This window comes from Miniopterus schreibersii, assembly GCF_964146895.1.
Source record: "Miniopterus schreibersii genome assembly, chromosome: 6".
Classification (NCBI taxonomy): domain Eukaryota; kingdom Metazoa; phylum Chordata; class Mammalia; order Chiroptera; family Miniopteridae; genus Miniopterus; species Miniopterus schreibersii.
In genome coordinates this window covers 42,136,181-42,156,206 of record NC_138107.1, presented here as the reverse complement: position 1 = coordinate 42,156,206, position 20,026 = coordinate 42,136,181, and the positions used below count along the sequence as shown (strand labels likewise).

At 38.5% G+C, this 20,026-nt stretch overlaps 1 protein-coding gene across 3 annotated transcripts; it reads right to left on the bottom strand.

The window, feature by feature from the left end:
* Positions 1 to 1,712: 1,712 nt before the first annotated feature.
* On the bottom strand, positions 1,713 to 13,819 carry PM20D2 (peptidase M20 domain containing 2). Of its 3 annotated transcripts, none has more exons than XM_081141014.1 (7): positions 13,176 to 13,819; positions 10,471 to 10,619; positions 7,972 to 8,114; positions 6,301 to 6,455; positions 4,224 to 4,362; positions 3,674 to 3,781; positions 1,713 to 3,440 (listed from the first exon to the last, which is right to left on the bottom strand). In XM_081141014.1, exons 1-7 carry the CDS (start codon positions 13,638 to 13,640, stop codon positions 3,286 to 3,288), a joined length of 1,314 nt encoding a protein of 437 aa, XP_080997140.1. In that variant the 5' UTR covers positions 13,641 to 13,819; the 3' UTR covers positions 1,713 to 3,285. The 3 variants fall into 3 exon arrangements, with proteins under 3 accessions (XP_080997140.1, XP_080997141.1, XP_080997142.1); XM_081141015.1 differs by having other exon boundaries at positions 6,301 to 6,368; positions 13,176 to 13,732; XM_081141016.1 differs by lacking the exon at positions 6,301 to 6,455 and having other exon boundaries at positions 4,224 to 4,358; positions 13,176 to 13,712.
* Between the last annotated feature and the right edge of the window lie 6,207 nt (positions 13,820 to 20,026).

Here is a 20,026-nt window from a genome sequence, read left to right as displayed (position 1 = left end):
AAAAGTTGCCTGAGGAAATTTTGCTGTGTAATAGCAAGATTTCTCTTGTGCAAAGGCCAAGTTTAAACTCTCATTCAAGCATGTTTTAACAGGATTCCACTTATAATTTTCCAGTAGGTTTCTTAGACTTCTATTGGAAAGCAATCAACTTCAGTATTGCCCAATCTAATGATATGCCCAGAAAAGTTCAAGTATGACGTGATAAGAATAAATCTCTGAAAATGTCTCAATCTTCTCCCATAATTGGCACAATTTCCTTATGTTGTGCATCTGCACATAACTATACTTATTTAAAAATCAATTTTAATGTTCTGGCTTCTCCCCATGACTACAACTTAATATAAACCTAGCTATATAACTACTGGCTTTGCCATTCCAAGTAGTTAAGTCTTTGAAAAATGGTTTTAAGTTATGAAATATGGCATGATTATACTCAAATACATCTGACAGTTTTATGTAAAAACTAAAGATTTAAGGCAGATCAAGTTACTTTCCCATTTTGTAATACTTTTCCACAACATGGTTTAATTACCACGGTATTCCTCAAGTTAATTTCCATTTTTGGGTAATCGCTGCACCGATATCTAACTGGGGTAAATACAACTCAGCTCTGGCACTCAAAGTATCCCCAGAACAGCATTGTATTTACCTAGGAAACTGTAGACAAGCAGAGCCTCAGGCTCCATCCCAGACCTTCTCCATTAGAACCTGTATTTTCACAATTTCCCTTAGAGAGTCACATGTACTGTACATTCAAGTTAGCAAAGTATTGAACTAGATTCACATAACAGTACACCTTCATCATTCACAAAATGTGATATGAGCTACATATATACAGTCAACAACTCAGAATAAATCGAGTGCTTACTGTATATGCTAAGCTCTGTATTAAGAGCTGTTAGCTGATTTGTTGATCTCAAAGAAGTTGCTAAAGTTTACAGCCCTCAACCACCACACCCAGCTTAAAGAGCACAAATGCCTCTTCGAAATAGGAAGAAATATTTTAAAAACATCCCCCCACCACAAAGCTCAACTGGGTTTTTAAAAAAATTTAATTCTAATGGACTATGAATCTGATTTACCTGGGATTAAGTGTGGATTTGGGAGATGAATTTCCTTTCTTTCCCCTTTTTTGGGGGGGAAGGGAGGAAGGTTATTTGTAAAACTCATCAAGTTAAAAAAAAGCAGGAAAAAAATTATTCATAATCCTACTAGCCAAAGGCAACTAGTATTACTTACCTTTTTCTATACATTTTAATATAGTTGCCATCAAGCTTGATATATAAATTGACTTTTTCCCCCTAGCATAGAATGAGAATTTTCCCACTAAAACTTCCTATATTTTGCAGCCCCTGAAATCATTCCATACTATAGATATATAAGGTAATATTTCCCCCTAATGTTGGATAAAAAATGTGATATTTTTGTCAAACTACAGACTATTTCCTTACATTAACAATATAGAATGGATGTTGATTTGATATCAATATTCCTTATTATGTTAGTCATATAATTCTAGGTTCCTAGCATTCTGAGACTTTAAACATTACAAATGGGATTAAACTATACCTTAGTGATATCTGATAGCATGGAACAGTAACCCACTCAAACTAGCTTATGAAAGAAATAGCAGAACACGGAAATCCCACAGATACAAAGAAAATCGCGTGAAGTACAGCTCAGCCCCATGAAAGATTCCAGACATCGTTTTTAAAAAAATATATCTTTATTGATTTCAGAGAAAGGAAGGGAGAGGGAGAGAGATAGATAGAAACACCAATGAAGAGAGATAATATTGATCAGCTGCCTCCTGCACGCCTCTGACTGGGGATCGAGCCCACAACCCGGGCATGTGCCCTGACCGGGAATTGAACTGCGATCTCCTGGATCCTAGGTCGATGCTCAACCGCTGAGCCACGCTGGCCGGGCCAGACATCTTTTTAAGGTAGCATGTACCTTTCTTTACTGCTTGCTGGGTGATTGCTTTATTCCCTCTCCAGACTGTCCTTCTCTGCTCATACTTGACATTCACTCCCAGATCTAAGGGACCTTAAAATTCCAGGGCTCATATTCATCTAACCTGTCTCAATTCTAAATTCCCAGAAGAGCTAATTCAAGTGTCTCCTCACTCTTACCAGAATTCCATTTGTTTTTACAGGTCTTCTAGAGAGCCAGGAGAGGGTAAACTGGTCCTTTAGGAGACATAAAAGGAATTAGTAACCACAACCAGACAAAGACTTTCCTGCTCAGCCAACCTCGAGTTCAATGATGGCTGTCTGCAAATGAGCCCAGTACAAAATATGTGCTTTATCAGATACTTTTTCATTCTTTTATCACACTAAAATAAGAACCAGGAAAAACTTACAATTCTTTAAAGTTAATATTGGGTTAGCATAGGGCTTAAGGAGGCTTAGAATTATATCCCCTAAACTCAGTAAAATATAATATTATGCATTCAGGCTGGACAGGCTGGGTGCATAATATTATATGACATTAACAGTAGTTATATGACATTAACATTCAAGGTAAGTAGATATTGTTCCTCTCTCATTAAGTCCTCTTAGAACACACTAGGCTACCAAGCAAACGCCTTACAGGAAGAGTCCAATGTTATGCTTCTATAATTTTTCCTATTACAGTAATATGGAATTAGGAATAACATTTTATGCCACTTCTCAGAGTTAATTATATAAAAAAAATGAACATTTTATTTTTCCTTCTAATGGTAAAACTAAAGCTTATTCTTTGTACCTGAGTTTCTGGTGGTTTCCCACAGCATTTCTAATTAAAAATCTACTTTAAAAAGTCTCTAATCCAAAACAAACATAGTCAGGCATCAAAATGAGCTTCCCCCAAATTTAGAACTTGAATTTTAAAATTACTTTATAAAACAATTTTACCACTCTATACCAGAAAAAAATCTTTCATGCATCAATTCTGAATATAAGGTTTGAAATCTCTAGGATCTTTTGAAATATACAACATATGACTTCATAAACTACAATCGCTGATAAACCATATATCATCCAGGTTAAAAAATGCCACCACATACCAGCTCCTGAAAGATACCAATTAAATCAAATATAGATTTGTGAAGATTTTAATTTTAGCTAAGAGTTAATGTGTTTTCTCCACACCATGTCCTCAAGACATGTCTTTAAGGCAAGAGAAATGACTCCTTTTGACTGAAAAACAAACATGCCCTCCTCCTTCACCAAAAAAGATTAATGAAAAAAAATCATCACTTCTTCTTAATGATTCATAAGCAGCTCCACAATCTTCCTTTCATTCTACTCTATTTAAAAACTCTTCTTCCTGAAGTTTCAATTTAAAGTCCTCTCTGATTCTTTCTAGCAACTCTGGTTTAAAAATAACATCCAACGCAGTCATTGCCAGAGCTTTGGCTGTACGCAAGGTGTAGAACTGAGCTTCTTGTGATCCTAAAAGGTAGAGAAGACAAATTAAAATACTTCTATAGCATTATAAATGAATTGATTAGTTTTCAGGTTAGATTTCAATACTATGTCTAAATTGCCTCTCCACTGCCCACACAATATAGTGTTTGCTGAGGCGGTGTTGGGTAAGGTAGTAACAACAGGCGAAACAATCAGCAAGGCAGCTACCACTACAAAAGGAGAGCACGTGCAGAACAGTCACTTCTAATAACACTTGCCTGCAGCTTCAGTGTATTGTTCTGTATGATTCAAGGCATCAGATCCAATGTAAAAATACGGATGAATCCCAGGAACCACAAAACTAACATTTCCAAAATCAGTAGATCCTTGGAAAGATAAGATTATCCATGAATTTCTAAAGCTAGTCCAATGGATACTAGATCATAGTTATCTCATTCAATCTCTTTAGCACCTGTCATGATTTACTGCTCCTTCCCTTCTAGAAATTCTCCACTCCTTTGGCTTCCATGACTCCACCCTCTCCTGACTGGCTTTCTCTGACCACTCTCTGTCTCCTTCTCTAGATCACTTCCTTTGCTTGTGTCCTAAGTGCTACTGATCCCTAGGATTTCTTGGGCAACCTCATCAACTGTTTTCAATTCTCTCTCAGATATTGAAAACTTCTAAATCCTCTACTCATTAAGTTTGTGAAAAAATATCATTAAAAACATCAGCAATACCTTCCTACCTTTGAAGCTGTTAAACAAAACCATTCAATCAAAGATTTCCCTTCCTCAAATAGCACAATATATAAAAGAACTTAAGTACCTGAAGAGCCATTCAAAATTGCATCATCTTCTGAAATGAATTCTATTCCCAGCTTTTCCCCGTTTTCAATATAAGCTTTCCACAGGCTCTTATTGGGAAGGACATTGTAATAATCATGTGCTCCACCTTTAATTTCTACCTAATAAAAAATTAAAAAACAAACTTTGAAATAAAAAACTAAAATTTACTATCTAAATTTCAAACCAGCAATGACTTTAACGGAAAGAGGTTAAGATGGCGTACTTCCCCTTCTGGATATAAACTCTCTCAAATCTCTTACAACAAAAATAGGTATTTTCTACAATGAGAGTTCCTAGGACCCTATCTCCTTTATTATGTATGCACTGAACCACATGATGTCACCTAGCTCTCCTACCCAGTAAGTCTCAACTTCATTCACCTTAGTAGGGTGTGGGGAGAGTCAGGAATCTCCACTTTAACCAGCACCCCCAAGTAATTCTGACGCTGGTGGTCCAAACACTCTGCTCTAGGCTGTGGCCTCTACAAGAAGAAATTAAGCTTTACTGATATTCAATATACAAACCAACACTGACACCACTGCCTGATCTGAAATGTATAAAGGTACCCTGAGATAAAGAAGATTCACAATTTACAGATTTAATTCTTTTTTTTATTATTATTTAAATACATCTTTATTGATTTCAGAGAGAGGAAAGGAAAGGGAGAGACAGACAGAAACATCAATGATGAGAGGGTCATTGATCGAGCCCGCAACCAGGGCCTGTGCCCTGAGCGGGAATCGAACCCCGATTGCCTGGATCCCAGGTTGATGCTCAATGGCTGAGCCATGCCCGGCGGGGCCAGATTCAATTTTCATTAAATCAAAATGGGCAATATTCCCCCAAACTAAAGATAATACCTAGAACATTAGCAAAAGCCAATTATAAAATGGCAGAGGTGATACCTATTCTTAGCAACATCTAAGTTAGAAACAATGATAACCTAATCAGATATTACAAGCCTGCCAAAATATAAAAAGTTACTAAAAGACTACTTAAAATATAGATTTGAATCCAGTAACAATGAACCTTATCCTAAGGGAATATTATACCTTGAGATACTAGCAAATGATAATAGTTCATGCATTTATTTTATAAATAAGTATTTTAAATATTTATAATTATAAATAAACAAGGGTTAAATACTTAATTTTTACTCTTTGGACACTTAATATATCCCCTCTGAGAATCACTGTTACTGTCTGGGACACTGCTACTATCCGAATAAATCACATCTCCAGTCTAATGAGGGCAGAAAAAAAGGTATTATGTATAAGGATCAGACCGTAACTTTTCATAAACACTACCTCATTTAATTCTTACAAGAACCCTAAGATGGATTATATTATCTCCATTTTTAAAATATTTTAAAATATTTTTCCATCAGAGAAAATGGAGGCCAGGAGATATTAAATAACGTTTCCGAAAATTACAGATTCAGTGAAGCTGAGAGGCACAAAATATAGATTTGAATCCAGTAGTCTTCTCTCTCCCACTGGACTACTGGCTCCCTGCAGGGCAAAATTTATGTCATTCTGTAACTTCTCATCCCACTGTATGCCCTACATAATGTTACTGACTTCATGGCGCAAATGAACAAAACCTCTTGACTAACTTCAGTGTCTATTTCAACTTTCATTCCAGCAAGCCATAAGTATTTATATCCCTACTACACATATCTAGAACTTCACCAAAAATAGCTTTTGCTGATTTTGCCATAAAGTTTCCTTTATAGAAACTATATAGAGCAATTCTGAAAGCATAACTACCAATAAGGAAAGGATGTAACTTGAAAAAGGCAGGAATTCTAGCTCAGCAGTATGAATTGTTCCAATTACTGTGTAATAAGATGACTGTAGTCTTCCCTGTGCAGAGTGAGTAGAATAAATCAGAAGTGAAGACTTTCACATCGACTATTCAGTCAACTAATTTTACATATTCAAGATATCACCAAATAAGAAAGAAGCAAGTAAGATTCAAAGCTAACTTAATATAAACAGCTCCAGCCTACGTATATAACTCTGTTATAATTTCGATTAACTCTTAAAAGTTCTTACTGTGCATCCAGTAGCCAAAGCTGCAGCTCTGAAGCAATCTTCTGCCTTTTTGGTCAAAACTGGAAGTTCTTTCATTGAAGGGGCACGGAAGTAATAGATTAATTCAGAATAAGAGGGAATGATATTGGGTTTTACACCACCATTTTTTATTATACCTATAAAAAGGACCAAATTACTGGAATTGAACTTGAAGACCATTTCTTTAAGCTTAAGTATACCCATAATGTTTTCAGCCAATATGTATATAAAGAAAAATAATTTAAACTTATTTGCTTCACAGATATACCAAGGATTTTGCTATACAACAAAAGTTTCTATATATCATAGTGTGATACTTTCTAGCTATTAGGAAAAAAACAAAATAAAAAAACTGTCTATATATACTTTATTCTAAGGGATTTATAAGAAATTATGATTCCTGACTATAAAAAGCTGTTAGAAATTTTATAACTATATTAAGCCTTCTGGAAAATGCTTTTATTTCAGTAGCTTATATTACAGTTGTACATTTTGATAAACTTTTGACATAAGAAGAGAAAAAAACCTGATGGTGTGAATTTCTACAATTACTCTTGTGCCTCAAGAATCGTATGAGTATTTTAAAAGGCATTTGGCTCTGGGAAAATAATTTCAATGCTAAGAAGAAACCAATGTACCAAGGACCACTAAGTACTATTAACTATTAAAACAAATGCATTTATTTGGAACTACACAAAGAAGGAAAATTTATCTATTCAAAGTTATAACTAAAATAGATATACAAAATCTAATTTTATATGACCTCCTTTAAAAAAATAGCTTTTTACATATTCCTGCTTAATCCTTTTAGAAACTAAGGTAGGAGAGTGGTTAAAGTGTAATTACAAACTAATTTAAGCCTATAGCAAAAACAGATTAAAAAATAGATATTAGAGTATAATAATTTAGCATGGAACAGACTGACAAATCTCAGAGGGAAGGCTGGGGTGGGTGGGTGGGGAGAGATTAACCAAAGAATTTATATGCATATATGCACAACCCAGGGACACAGACAATAGTGTGGGGAAGGTCTGGACAAGGAGGGTTCAGGGTAAAGGAGTAAATGGGGAAAAACGGGATATCTGTAATACTTTCAACAATAAGGACAAATTTTTTTAAGAAGTATAATAATTTCCCAAATCATAAGGAAATAAACTAAAATATAAATTTGTACCTTCAAGACAGTACTTCATTATTGTATTTATATTAAGGTGACACACAAACTTTTAAAAGATGTTACTTAGGATTAATAGCACTTGAGTAAATAAAATCAGTAACCATAATTTTTTTTAAATTGAGGAAATAATAAAATTTTGTTATCATTAAGAGACAGAATAACTGAAAAATCAAGTTCCAACTTCGAATGACCACAGAAAGAACATAGGTATTTATAAAATTACTGACCTCTAATACTCAAAATGACCATTTCATTTCTGTTTAATAATAATCTTATATGTCTTCCTACCCACAAATAGACAAACGTCCTAGTATCCTGTCACATGACTTCTGACAATATTTACATATTTTGGAATATTCATATTAAGTACACAAAAAGTTTCCAATTTTTAAAAAAATCAAATAGTAAGTAATTGTATTTCACTGGAATATATTAAGCAAGCACCATCTGTTACACAAAATATTTGACATTCGTACCATGAACTCTCCAGGTTGGTTTCATCTGCTGTCTTAACACAGACAAATTGTTGTAGGCGAGAACAGCAGCATCTAACGCGTTGACTCCCTCCCAGGGATAAGCGGCAGCATGAGATGCTCTTCCATAGTATTTCACAGTCACACTAGGAAATAAAACATCATGTGGAATTACTTTTTTCAGTACCACTAAATTTAGAAAAACCCAAGTAGTTAGAATCACCCAACTAATATTCATCCTACTTTCTCACTGCTAGAATTTTTATTTGCAAATTATTTGTAGCAATAACAGCAATTTACATAGTTTAGTTGTAGTTTATTATTACATAACAGAGTGACTGACACAAAGAAGGCATTCCAAAAAAGAAAAAGAGAAACTGTGATTAACCTCCTATCCAAATTAAATTTGTACAGAATTCAATTCAAACAAATATGTAATATTGTATTAGGTGCTAGAATTACAAAAAAAGATGGCTCCTGTCTCCTTCTACACTTCACTGTGATAGTTCTATACCAAAGGTCTGCAAAAACTCAGATAATTCTGTGTTCGGGGTGGGGGAAGGTCAAGGGAAGAGAAAGGTGACATTTGAAATGGGTTAGGGCAACCTCTAAAAATCAGATTATACTCGCATGATAAAATACTCTAGGATCAAGTCAGTTGTTCCTGACCAATATTTTATTAATGTTCCAAAATACCTGTATCACTGATATCTTAAAATTTTAAAAATTGTTATTCCACTTCAAATATTTCTCATACCAGTCTAACTACACAGATACAATTAAAAAAAAAAAAAAGGTTTAGAGAAAGGATTGCATATTAGTTATTTATAAAGATGACTTGTTTATAAAATATTTTAAAGCCCAACTGATTAAATTTAAATTACAAAATTATAAAAAAGCCACTCAACTTTTTTTAAAATGGGCTAGATTCAGGAGTGTAAGAAATGCTCATGATATTTCCTGACTGATTTCAAACATTTTGTTAGCAAAACAAAAATAAATAAAAGCAACCAAATATATTTTTAAGATTTTACAATATTTGTTATTTTATATATATATATATATCATCACCATCAACCTGAAACTGGAATTTTACCGAAACTGTGATAAATTTATAGAATGGAAAAGTATGTCCTTTATGAAAACTCTAGCACCACTTCTACGGTTCAGATCTATGTACAATTAAAGTACAATGAACTACAAGAAAGTAAGTGTCAGTGGTTGTTTTGTATCAGCATTAGTATTTTAGACTTTAAACAAAATGATATGGAATGATTTTCAAGACATGTTGTTTAATTTTATGATCATGGTATCTCTGCTGCCAGGTAGGTATGGGACATATTGCTTAATTTTAAAAAGCAAAAAGCAGGAGACCCAAGATGGCGGTGGATTGAGTGGAAGCTACACTGACATTCTCCCAGGAACAAACTGGAATTACAGATAAAATACAGAAAAACCATCCTGAATAACCAACTATAACTGATGATGAGTAGCACAGTACTTCAGGGTAGAAATCCTCCTTTAAAATTTAATTTCTTTTTTTTAATATGTCTTTATTGATTTCAGAGAGAGGGAGAGAGAAACATCAATGATGAGAGTCATTGATCGGCTGCCTCCTGCACATCCCCCACCGGGAGTGGAGCCCGCAACCCCGGCATGTGCCCTGACCAGGAATCAAACCTCAATCTTCTGGATCATAGGTGGACGCTCAACCGTTGAGCCACGCCACTTGGGCTAAAATTTAATTTCTACATGTACCTACTTATGTCTATAAATATAACCAAAAGTCTTGGAAGAATACATACCTCTACAGAAGGGACTAGATGTGGGAAAGGTGATCAGTAGGGACATAGTGCTTTATCTTATTTATTGTTAGAGATATTTAGGATGAACACATTAGTAATTCTTTAAATTTTAATTTTTGTTCCTGTTCTCTTTTCCATCTGAAAAGATGGCCAGTGAAAAAATCTAAGAAGTCAGACGGTTAAAAAGAGAACATGTGTCAACATATTCTGTTTGCTATTCTTACGCTTTTTAGGCACTACTTAATAGTCCAATTATGAACACCGTATTAAATCTCAATTAGAAGAGGCTTACCAAATATGATTCAATGGAAACCAAGTAAGGCATCATTATCTTTCAATTTACTTTTTAAATGTATAAATACGGAGTTTCAATTTCCAGTTAAGACATGAAAATATTCTAGAGACATAAAGGAAAGACAATGTGGAGAGACAGAGAGAGCCATGTGAAGACAGAGGCAGAGATGAGAATTAGGCTGCCATAAGCCAGGGAAATGTCTGGTGCTACCAGAAGCTGGAAGAGGCAGGAAGAATCCTCCCCTATAGGTTTCAGAGGGACCTTGGCCCTGTCACCTGATTTCAGACTTCATGTCTCCCGAACTATAAGACAATACATTTCTGTTCTTCTTTAAGAAAAAACATGAAAGTATTCTAATAGTCTGTTTTCCACCAAGAAGTTTATTTCAACTTGATTACTTACTCATGCTCAGCCACATCAGGGAGATAAGCAGCATTCTCTTGGGATGGATGGGCCATAAAAACAACATCAAGATTTTTAAAAGCCCCTGCTTCAATTAAATCAATTTTGCCACCACCATCTTCTTCTGCAGGAGTTCCCAGGACAATCACCTAGAAGGAAATACCTCTGTCAAAACAAAATAACAAAAAATCCTAGTAGGAAACCTTCAAACAAGTTCTCTTGCATACGTATCCACAATGTACATTAAAATGCTTAAACTATGGAGAGATGTTTTGTTCTCTGACACTTAATAATGCAGTGGGCATAAATCTATGATGCTAATCACCCGTTTTAATTTACATTATTACACCAATTTGGTGTAAAGTATGTACTAAAGCTAGCACAGAAAACTTTTCCTAATTTTACAACTCAATTTTATATAACTAGTGGCAAAGATGGAAAAGATAAATACTATATATAAGTTCCTTAAAATTCTTTAAGACTCCTTTCTTTAAAATCTTTTATTTATTGATTGATTTTAGAGAGAGAGGGAGAGAGAAATATAGATTTGGTGTTCCACTTATTTATGTATTCATTGGTTGATTCTTGTATGTGCCCTGACCGGAGAACAAACCCGCTGATCTACCTGGCCAGGGCCTAAGACTCCTTCCTTCCTTCCTTGACTCCTCCCTTCCTCCCTTCCTCCCTTCCTCCCTCCCTCCCTCCCTCTCATTCTCTCTCTCTTTTTTTTAAAATCCTCACCCGAGGATATTTTTTTGCATTGCTTTTCAGAGAGAGAGGAAGGTAGGGAGTGAGAGAAATCAACTCTAATTTGAGAGAGACACATCAATTGGTGGCCTCCTGCACTTGCCCGAGCACCCCAACTGGGGCTTGGGGATCAATCCTGCGAATGAGATACTGCCCTTGGTCAAACTCAAACCCAGGACCCTTCAGTTCAAAGGCTGATGCTCTAACCACTCAGCCAAACCAGCTAGGGCATCATTTCTTACAGCATCTTCTTGACTAAGTCTTTTGGTATAGGTACATAATTATTCATAAGCACTTTACTTGTAAGGAACTTTCCAGTACTTATTAGTTCTCCTCACAACAACCTTGTGAGGCAAGTGATCGATCTATAACATCATTTTAGGGAGGGTTGTTTTGCCCTAGGTCACAGAGCAAGTCTTCAGGAAGAGCTGGGATTAAATATTCAGGCCTGTTCCTTACTGAGCTACCTCATTAAAAGATCTTAATTCATTAATCCTTTATGAAGAGCATTAAACAAATCTTAAGACCATGGTTAGAAACGGCCAACTATTACACAAACTTACTAATTCGATTCCACCAGTTCAACCAGGCAGATTTATTGGTCACCAAACACCTAATTAAACAAAAAAGAACTTTGCAGAATAAACATTTTACTTTGATATTTCAGTTTAACTTCTTCAAACAATTTTTAAAGCAAAGAAAAATTATCTATAAACAACTAATATACTTTCAAGATCATGTATAAGAACACAATGGAACAAGTTGGAAAAAGTCTTGGCTTGCAAAGGGGATTGACATAAATTTCATTTTCAGGTAGGACAGATAACCTTGCTAAAAAATTCAGCTTACTATTCAAAATCAGAAGTGTATACATTTCCCAAAGTCTAGCTTTCTTTAGAAGTTGTAAAGCACCCAAACTCTTAAATTAAGCTGCTTTAAACTCTTAATCCTTGACTAGTTAAATCTGATGACTTCTCAAGTTACATATTGCTGACTTCTATGAACTTTTCATAAACCTGGTTAAAGCTAACTCTCCAGTGTTGCATGCAATGGCAAAGGATACCCCACGCAATACAAAACAAAAACCTAGTCAGATGCAAAAACAAGCCCTCAGGGGCAGAAAAGAAAAGGCAGGTAAACAGAAAAAGTCACAAATGATGAAACTGTTAGAGTAAAAGTAAAAGGTTACTGACATTGGAAAAAAAGGACTAAAGACGAAAACATTTGTTTTCCCCTTAACCTGAATGGTGAAGACTGCATCTTAGCTCACAGAATGAAGAATATACCATCTGGAAAAAGAGAGTACACCAGATTAAACTTGCCCTATGACAAACATAAACGACATTTCCCAGACTGAGGAACTCAGATTTTACTTTAAAACCATGAAATAAACATTTAGACTCCAAGATCAACTACATCTATGCAGTAAATGTTCATTCGCTTCCCAATTTTTTTGTATACTTCTACGACTGATAATACCCTAACCAAACACCAGTGACTCAAATCACAACAGCTCCTATGACTGCCACAAACAAAAGATTGGGGGGGGGGCTAATGAAGAGGGGCTGTAGGTTTCCCTACAATACCCACTTCCTTCAGAGATGCCGCGACCTTGTCAGCAAATTGAGGTGGCTACTGTTACAAAAAATAAGCCATAACGAAAAGCAGGCTTGGGGCTAAGTTCTTTCGTACGGGGAAATCCACTCAACTCTTTACAACTACGTAAGAGGAAACAAACCCCCCAAATCTGCAAAGTGTCGCTAGGTCGGCAACTCATGAAGTTTTATCCAGCGGTTCTGCCTCGGACCGGGACCAGGCTGGGACGTCTCGCGCCGTCCCTACACCGGCCCCGGGGCGGGAGGACACAGGTGCGCGCGGGAGGCGCCGGGCCCGGCCATTCCCGGCTCGGTACCGGCCGGGGCAGGTGACGGGAGTCCCGCGCCCGGGCCCCACCTCACCTTCACCGGCGGAGGCGGTCCGGGGAGGTCCTCCAGAGCCCCCTTCACGCCCAGCGCCGCAGCCGCCCCGACCTCGGCGATGAGGTTGTGGCCGCAGGCGTGCCCGAGGCCGGGCAGCGCGTCGTACTCGCAGAGAAAGCCCAGGTGCAGCGGGCTGCGCGCCGAGCCAGCCCCCGGCGGCGCCCACTCGGCGCGGAAGGCAGTGGCCAGCTGGTAGTGCGGCTGCACGGCCCACGAGGCGGCCGGCGGCTCGCGCTGGAAGAAGCGCGTGAGCGCGCCGTGGGCGCGGTGCTCCTGGTAGGCCAGCTCGGGCTCGCTCCAGATGGCGCGGCTCAGGGCCCCCAGGCGCTCGGCCGCCTGGTCGATGCGCTCGGCCGCGCGCAGCTTCAGCAGCTCCAGCAGCTCCAGGTCCGGGGCGCCCCCGCGGGCGCCCCCCTCCACAGGGCGCTCCTCTCCGGGTCTCATCGTCCCCGGAACCGGGCACCGGTCAGCACCCCACTCGAACGCCACCTCGATCGCTCCCTCCGGGGCACCCCGCGCCTGCGCACGCTCCCGGAGTCCGCGAGAACTGGTGCGGCGCGCGCTGCCCGGCCCCGCACGCCGCCGCACACCCGTCCTCAGCCCCTGGGACCCCGCCTCCAGCGCTGCGCGGGACTGGGGTGCGCGCCCCCTGCAGCCGCAGGTGCTCCGCCCCGGGAAGAGCTGGGGGTGGGGGCTCCTCTCCCGTTTCCTTAGCTGTCCTGACAACCGAATCAAGCTCTAAAGTTATTATTACTTTTCCGTTGTTGCTTATTTCCCACAGCAGCGGAATGAGAACGGTTTTACTGGTTGACGGCATCAGAGACAGACCAAGTGGAACAGAGTCCCCTGAAAAACGCCGCTCGCCTTTCTAGAACAGTAATAAAAAAGTTACACAAGGTTTTTAGTTCATAAAACTATACAAAGAACACTGGTTTGTAGACTCTGTATACGTTAGTTTTCGGTATTGCTCCCAACTTTCTTCTCCTTGAGGTTGCTGTATTATTGAAAAGCTGCAACTAACTGCTCTATGAAGTATAGTGTTCTCAGAATAAAAAGTTACTAGTATAGCAAGTGTCCAGTATAGCATCTGGAATATAGTAAGCACGCATGTATTGGCTACTGTAGTCTATTTGAGTAGAGTAGAACTAAAAATTTGAAATGAGTTTTTTAAAAGCCCAAACCAGAGAGTTAGTAAAAAGATTTATGGTCATAATTATTCACATTATTTTGTTGATTTGGGTGTTTGTTTTGAATAGCAACAGCTTTGAAAGAACATATGACTAGTTTTGTTTATAACTTTGATGCTGAACTCAGGTAACATGATATGTGCAGCTGGTGTTCACATAACTGGGTTCTAAGTTACCCAATGAAGAAATTCAAGATGCCATACTCTTGTTTTCCTCCAGAGTGAAGCACAAAGTCTGAAAAACTGTCCTTGATGCCATGCCTATTAATAGCACTGCAGAAATGTATATCCTAAGGTGTCCCACATTGTGGAGGAGAGACTGTTCCATTACCACATTCCTGCAGTCTGACCCATGAGCTGGCCCCAGCCCAGAAAGGAGATTTCTTACCACCAACTCTCCAGAGAGACTGTCTGATTGTAATCCATGTTCATTCTGACTTACAAGACCCCCTTCCCCTGCCTCCTGCTAGGTGCTCCTTCCTGGAGCAGGTTGTTGTTCTGACCTGGTTAAGCCCTTAATTTCCATACCTGGTAGCATTTATGCACTAGTATTCGTGACTAGCCCACCTTGTTCTATGTAATTCTCTGGCATATGCTATGACTCTCCTCATATGTAAGTTTCCCTTAATAAGCTCTATTAATTATCAGGCTGGAGTGGCCATCTTTCCCTACTGCTTAAGGAGGCAGATTTTCAGTCCCTAGACTTTTTCTAGGGTCTTCCTGTGCTAACACACACATTAAAAGCTTCCACAAACTTTTCATGTTCTATCTTATTCCTTAATTTGTCACAATTAGGTTAAATGGTATACAATACACTGAGATAAAAAGACAAATCTATTTTTTGAAAATAAGTCTAAAGGAAGTTAACATACATGAGGACTACCTACTATACAGCTTTTAACTACTACGTAAGCTAACAATATCAGAGTAAATGTCACATTCTAAATCTGAAAATACTGTCATTCAGTTAAGACTAATAAAATTCATCCCTAAAGACAGCAAATGTGGTATTAAATCCCTGGGCCCCCTTGTCTATACTTATTAAATCTTTCCTGGTATGCTTCTGACAAAAATAGCCCATACTCAAAAAATAATATTGAAATTTAATACTGTGTTCAGTTAGTTGTCTAAAAAAAAAAAAAAAAGACCCATGTGAAGAAAACCAATCGGTATGTGACATTTGTAGAACACTTCCTCTGTGGCAGGCACTTAACATGTGCTAAGTGCTTTACCTGTATTACCTCATTTAACCCTATGACAACCTATGTAGTTGTTAATGTGATTATTTATCTTCACTTTACAGATGCAGTATCCAAGATCACAGAGTGAGTAAGTAGCACACTCAGTATAGAACAGAAGCCAGTCTGGCTCCAGTGGCCTGCTTTTATTTTTATTGTTATTTTTTTCAATCCTCACCCGAGGATATTTTTCCCATTGCTTTTCAGAGAGAGTGGAAAGGAGAGAAAGAGAGGGAGAGAGAAACCTGAACAATTTCCTCCAGACCCACACCCTGGCACTGCATGATTTTGGGGCTGCCGCTGCCAGCACACAGAGCAAGCAAAATACAGCGCCACTTTAGGATACTGTTCGTGCACAACATCCCCCTAGCCTTCCCCCTAAATACTTACAGGTATCTCCAGAGATATATCTCTCTAGCTGATACCATGTACTAGATAGTACATTAAGAAATCACTTCTGGCCCGGCTGGGCATGGCTCAGAGGCTGAGCATCAACCTAGGATCCAGGAGATGGCAGTTAGATTCCCCGTCAGGGCACATGCCAGGATTGCTGGCTCGATCCCCAGTCGGGGGCGTGCAGGAGGCAGCTGATCAATGACTCTCTCATCAACGTTTCTGTCTCCCTCTCTCTCTCCCTTCCTCTCTCTGAAATCAATAAAAATATATTAAAAAATAATAATAATAACTTCTAGGCTAAGGTGTTAAAAAAAACTAGCTGTCATTTGTCAGAAAGCAGCAAACTAAGAAAGTAGGTTTGCCAAAAAGTGAATTTTGATCAGGGGTGAAGGGACATAGAAGAATTGTGTACACATTGTTAAGGAATTAAACTTTGTCCAGACAATGGGTATTTTCCAGATGGTATTAAGCCAGGGAGAGGTAAAACCAGGCTTTTTTTTTCTATAAGAATAACAATGACCACATGGAGGGTGAATCAGAAACCGAGATTCTGGCCTGAGACAATCTAAAAGGTTAAAGGTGGTGACACCCACCCTTTAATAGACTAGAGGCAGTGATAAGGAAAGAGGAGGAGATAAAGAAACTTCGGTTCCACAATATCTACTATATGAATGATTATACCTGGAGGAGAAATAAACCACCCAAGGAGTGAGTGACTAGGGGGAAGAAATTTAAGCTGAGGAAGAAACTCTGGAAAATAAAACAAAGGAGTTGATTTCATTCTTTTTTGTGGCTGAGTAATATTCCATTACATATATATATATATATGCCACATCTTCTTTATTCATTCATCTATCGATGGACGCTTAGATTGCTTCCATATCTTGTCTATTGTGAGTCAGACAGAGAAAGACAAATACCATATGATTTCAAAATAAACAAACAACAGAAACAAACTCATAGATACAGAGAACTAGTTGACGGTTGCCAGATTGGAGGGGTCAGGGATGGGGTATGGGTAAAAAAGGTGAAAGGGAGCAAGAAGCACAAATTACCAGTTATAAAAATAGTTACAGGGATGCAGAGTACAGCACAGGGAATATAGTCGATAATATTGTAATAACTATGCATGGTGTCAGATGGGTACTAGACTTATCAGGGTGATCACTTCGTAAGTTATATAAATGTCTAATCACTATGTTGTATACTTGAAACTGATATAACATTGTACGTCAACTGTAATTGAAAGATAAATTAAAAAACAAAAACAAAGGGATTGAGCAAAAATGTCTGGCAGAAACTTGTTTCTTTTGGGTAAGGTTTCATTACTAAGTTCTGTTATGGCTATCTCCAAATGGCCCACGAGGTGAAGGCAGCTATTTTGACGACTGGAATGTCCTGGTACTCAGTTACTTGAGGCTCACTTTGGCTTCCCTCCCTCCTGGCAGTGGGATTAGCTGCTCTGCTGGCCATAGCCATTCCTGGAAATGCGGACAGTGAGGTTCTTGTAGAGGAGAGGCTTCGCCTCTGACCTGATTCCCTAGGGCTTGTATTTTACAACACTGTGAAAATGTAGCCCTGCCTGTGCTGGATGAGAATATTTTTCTCCTAAGGTTATGGTTCAAGAAAATGGAGAGGACTTTCATGGCTCCCCTGCCCTCATTGATACAACATTTAGACCTTGGAACCAATCCCCTGTTTGAGGGTCCTTCAAGAAATTCCTCTCTCAATGTGTACACCTTGACCATGGGAACATCATTATTAACCATGGTTAATAATGACCTTTACTACAGAGTCACTTCTCAAACTTCTTAGTTATTTTGGTGCTACATATTTTTAAGGTTGCTAGCAGGAATGGATGGCATAGTCAGAGGGTGCTTAAAATACTTAAGATGCTTTATAAAAGATGTAGTAATGAAGAGTCATTAATAAATAAAAAATGTGTGGTCTAAAATTAATAAACACCTAGTCATTGGAGGCATGATGGAAGATGAAACAGGAAGCAAACTACAAATTTCCAATAAAACTGATTAGGAAAATACTATTACAATGTTCAGAAGGTCTTGTGCATGAAGTGCCTTTCCTACAAGGTGGAAACAGAAGAAGGAAGGAAGAGACACTGGAGGAAAGTTCTGGCTGTCCAGAAGAGATGGGAGAGCCAAGCCAAGTCTTTCTTACGCGTTAACATTTAAAAATATGTCCTGTTTGTTACTATGACACAAAATAAGTCTCTAACCATTAATTATGTTTAAAATGGAGCAGTGCTAGATGGTTCAATGGCTGGAGAGAAATGGTCAATGGGTATAAAGTTTTAGTTATGCAAGATGAGTAAGTCCTAGAGATCTACTGTATAGCATAATGCCTACAGTTGATAACATTAAACGATTGCTATTAGAGTAGACCTAATTTTAAGTGTTCTTATCACAAAAATAATAATAATGAGGACTGGACACTTTTGGAGGCAATGGATACAGTATTTGAAGGGGGAATGAAAGGTCCTCTGTATTTCCTGAAAACTGATAGAGCTAGAGCTGTTACCAACCACATGTGGCTACTGAGGAGTTGAAATGTGACTAGTGTGACTAAGTCATAAACTTTTAAATTTTACTTTAAAGTTAAATAATCCCATGTACAGTGGTACCTCGGTTTTCGAACATCTCAGTTGACGAACATCTTGGTTTATGAACGCCTTAAACCCAGAAGGAAATGCTTCAGTTTTCAAACACGCCTCGGAAGTCGAACATGCCCCGAGGCTCCCGCTCAGGGCAAGACCCTAGAAAAATATTTGTTTAATTTAAAAAAATTTATTTATTGATTTTAGAGAGAGAGAGAAAATCACACACATCCATTTATTGTTCCTCTTATTTATGCATTCATTGGTTGATTCTCAGATGTGTCCTGAGTGGGGATTGAACCTGCAACCTTGGCATACTGGGATGACACTCTAACCAACTGAGCTACCCGGCCAGAGCAAAAAAATCTATTTATACATGAACATGCAGATACATATATTTTAAACTAAATAGTTCATAGTTACATAGAGTCTAATGAATTTTTATGCCATTTAACATGTCAGGGAATGGGTGTATTAATAACTTTCACTTCCCACCAAATCAACTCTCTTTCCTCTGCAAAGTCAATGTAGTGGATTGAATGGTGGACGGAGAAAAGATCTGCCCAAGTCCTAACCCCCCCATATCTGACCTTATTTGGAAAAAGGGTCTTTGCAGATACAATTAAGGATCTGGAGATGAGATTACCCTGGATTACCTGGGTGGGCCCTAAATCCAATGACAAGTGTCCAGTCTCATTTTCCTGTTCTTTAGCTTTATGCTCCTGTTTATCTCCTTTCATGTGAGATAGAGGCAGAGATGAGAGGTATGCAGCCAGAGTCAAAGAATGCCTGGAGGCACCAGAGACGGAAAGAAGTAAGGATGCTCCTCTAGTGACTTCAGAGGGAGTGTGGCCCTGCCAACACCTTGATATCAGACTTCTGGCCTCCAGAACTGTGAAATAAATTTCTATCATTTTAAACCACTGATACTGTGGTAATCTGCTACAACAGCCCTAGCAAGCCAACAGTCAGTGTTCCAGGCTTCCCTGCTATAAACTCAGCCTGCTCTCCAGTCTCCTTTTCCTGTTCTCTAGCTTTATGCTCCTGTGTACCTCCTTTCATTTCCTATACTGCCTTTGCACATCTGTTCCAGTGCATGGATTGCTTTTCTTCTTCAAATCTCTCTCCAAAACTTCTTCAGGGAAAAGTTCAGTGATGCTCTAGCCAGTGATACTGCGTAAGGTTCCCTCTTGTCATAGCTTATCTCTTTACTAGTGGGATTTGATTCTGCCTCCCAGCCAAATTGTAAATTCCATGAGAACAGGAACCATGCCCCGCCCCCATTATATTCCTGGTCTAGCCCCGTGCCTGCTGTGCCATAGCAATTCCTTTCTGAATGAATGGCCACTCTTCCAGACGTGTTCGCAGACCTTGGGACTCACAACTTGTGAGTGGA

Excerpts from the sequence above, each read along its gene's own strand:
- PM20D2 (XM_081141014.1), bottom strand. The coding sequence starts at position 13,640 with ATGAGACCCGGAGAGGAGCGCCCTGTGGAGGGGGGCGCCCGCGGGGGC. Across the intron at positions 10,620-13,175 it reads GACCGCCTCCGCCGGTGAAG|GTGATTGTCCTGGGAACTCC; the intron begins GTGAGGTGGGGC and ends ATTTCCTTCTAG. Across the intron at positions 4,363-6,300 it reads CTTTGGCTACTGGATGCACA|GTAGAAATTAAAGGTGGAGC; the intron begins GTAAGAACTTTT and ends ATTTTTTATTAG.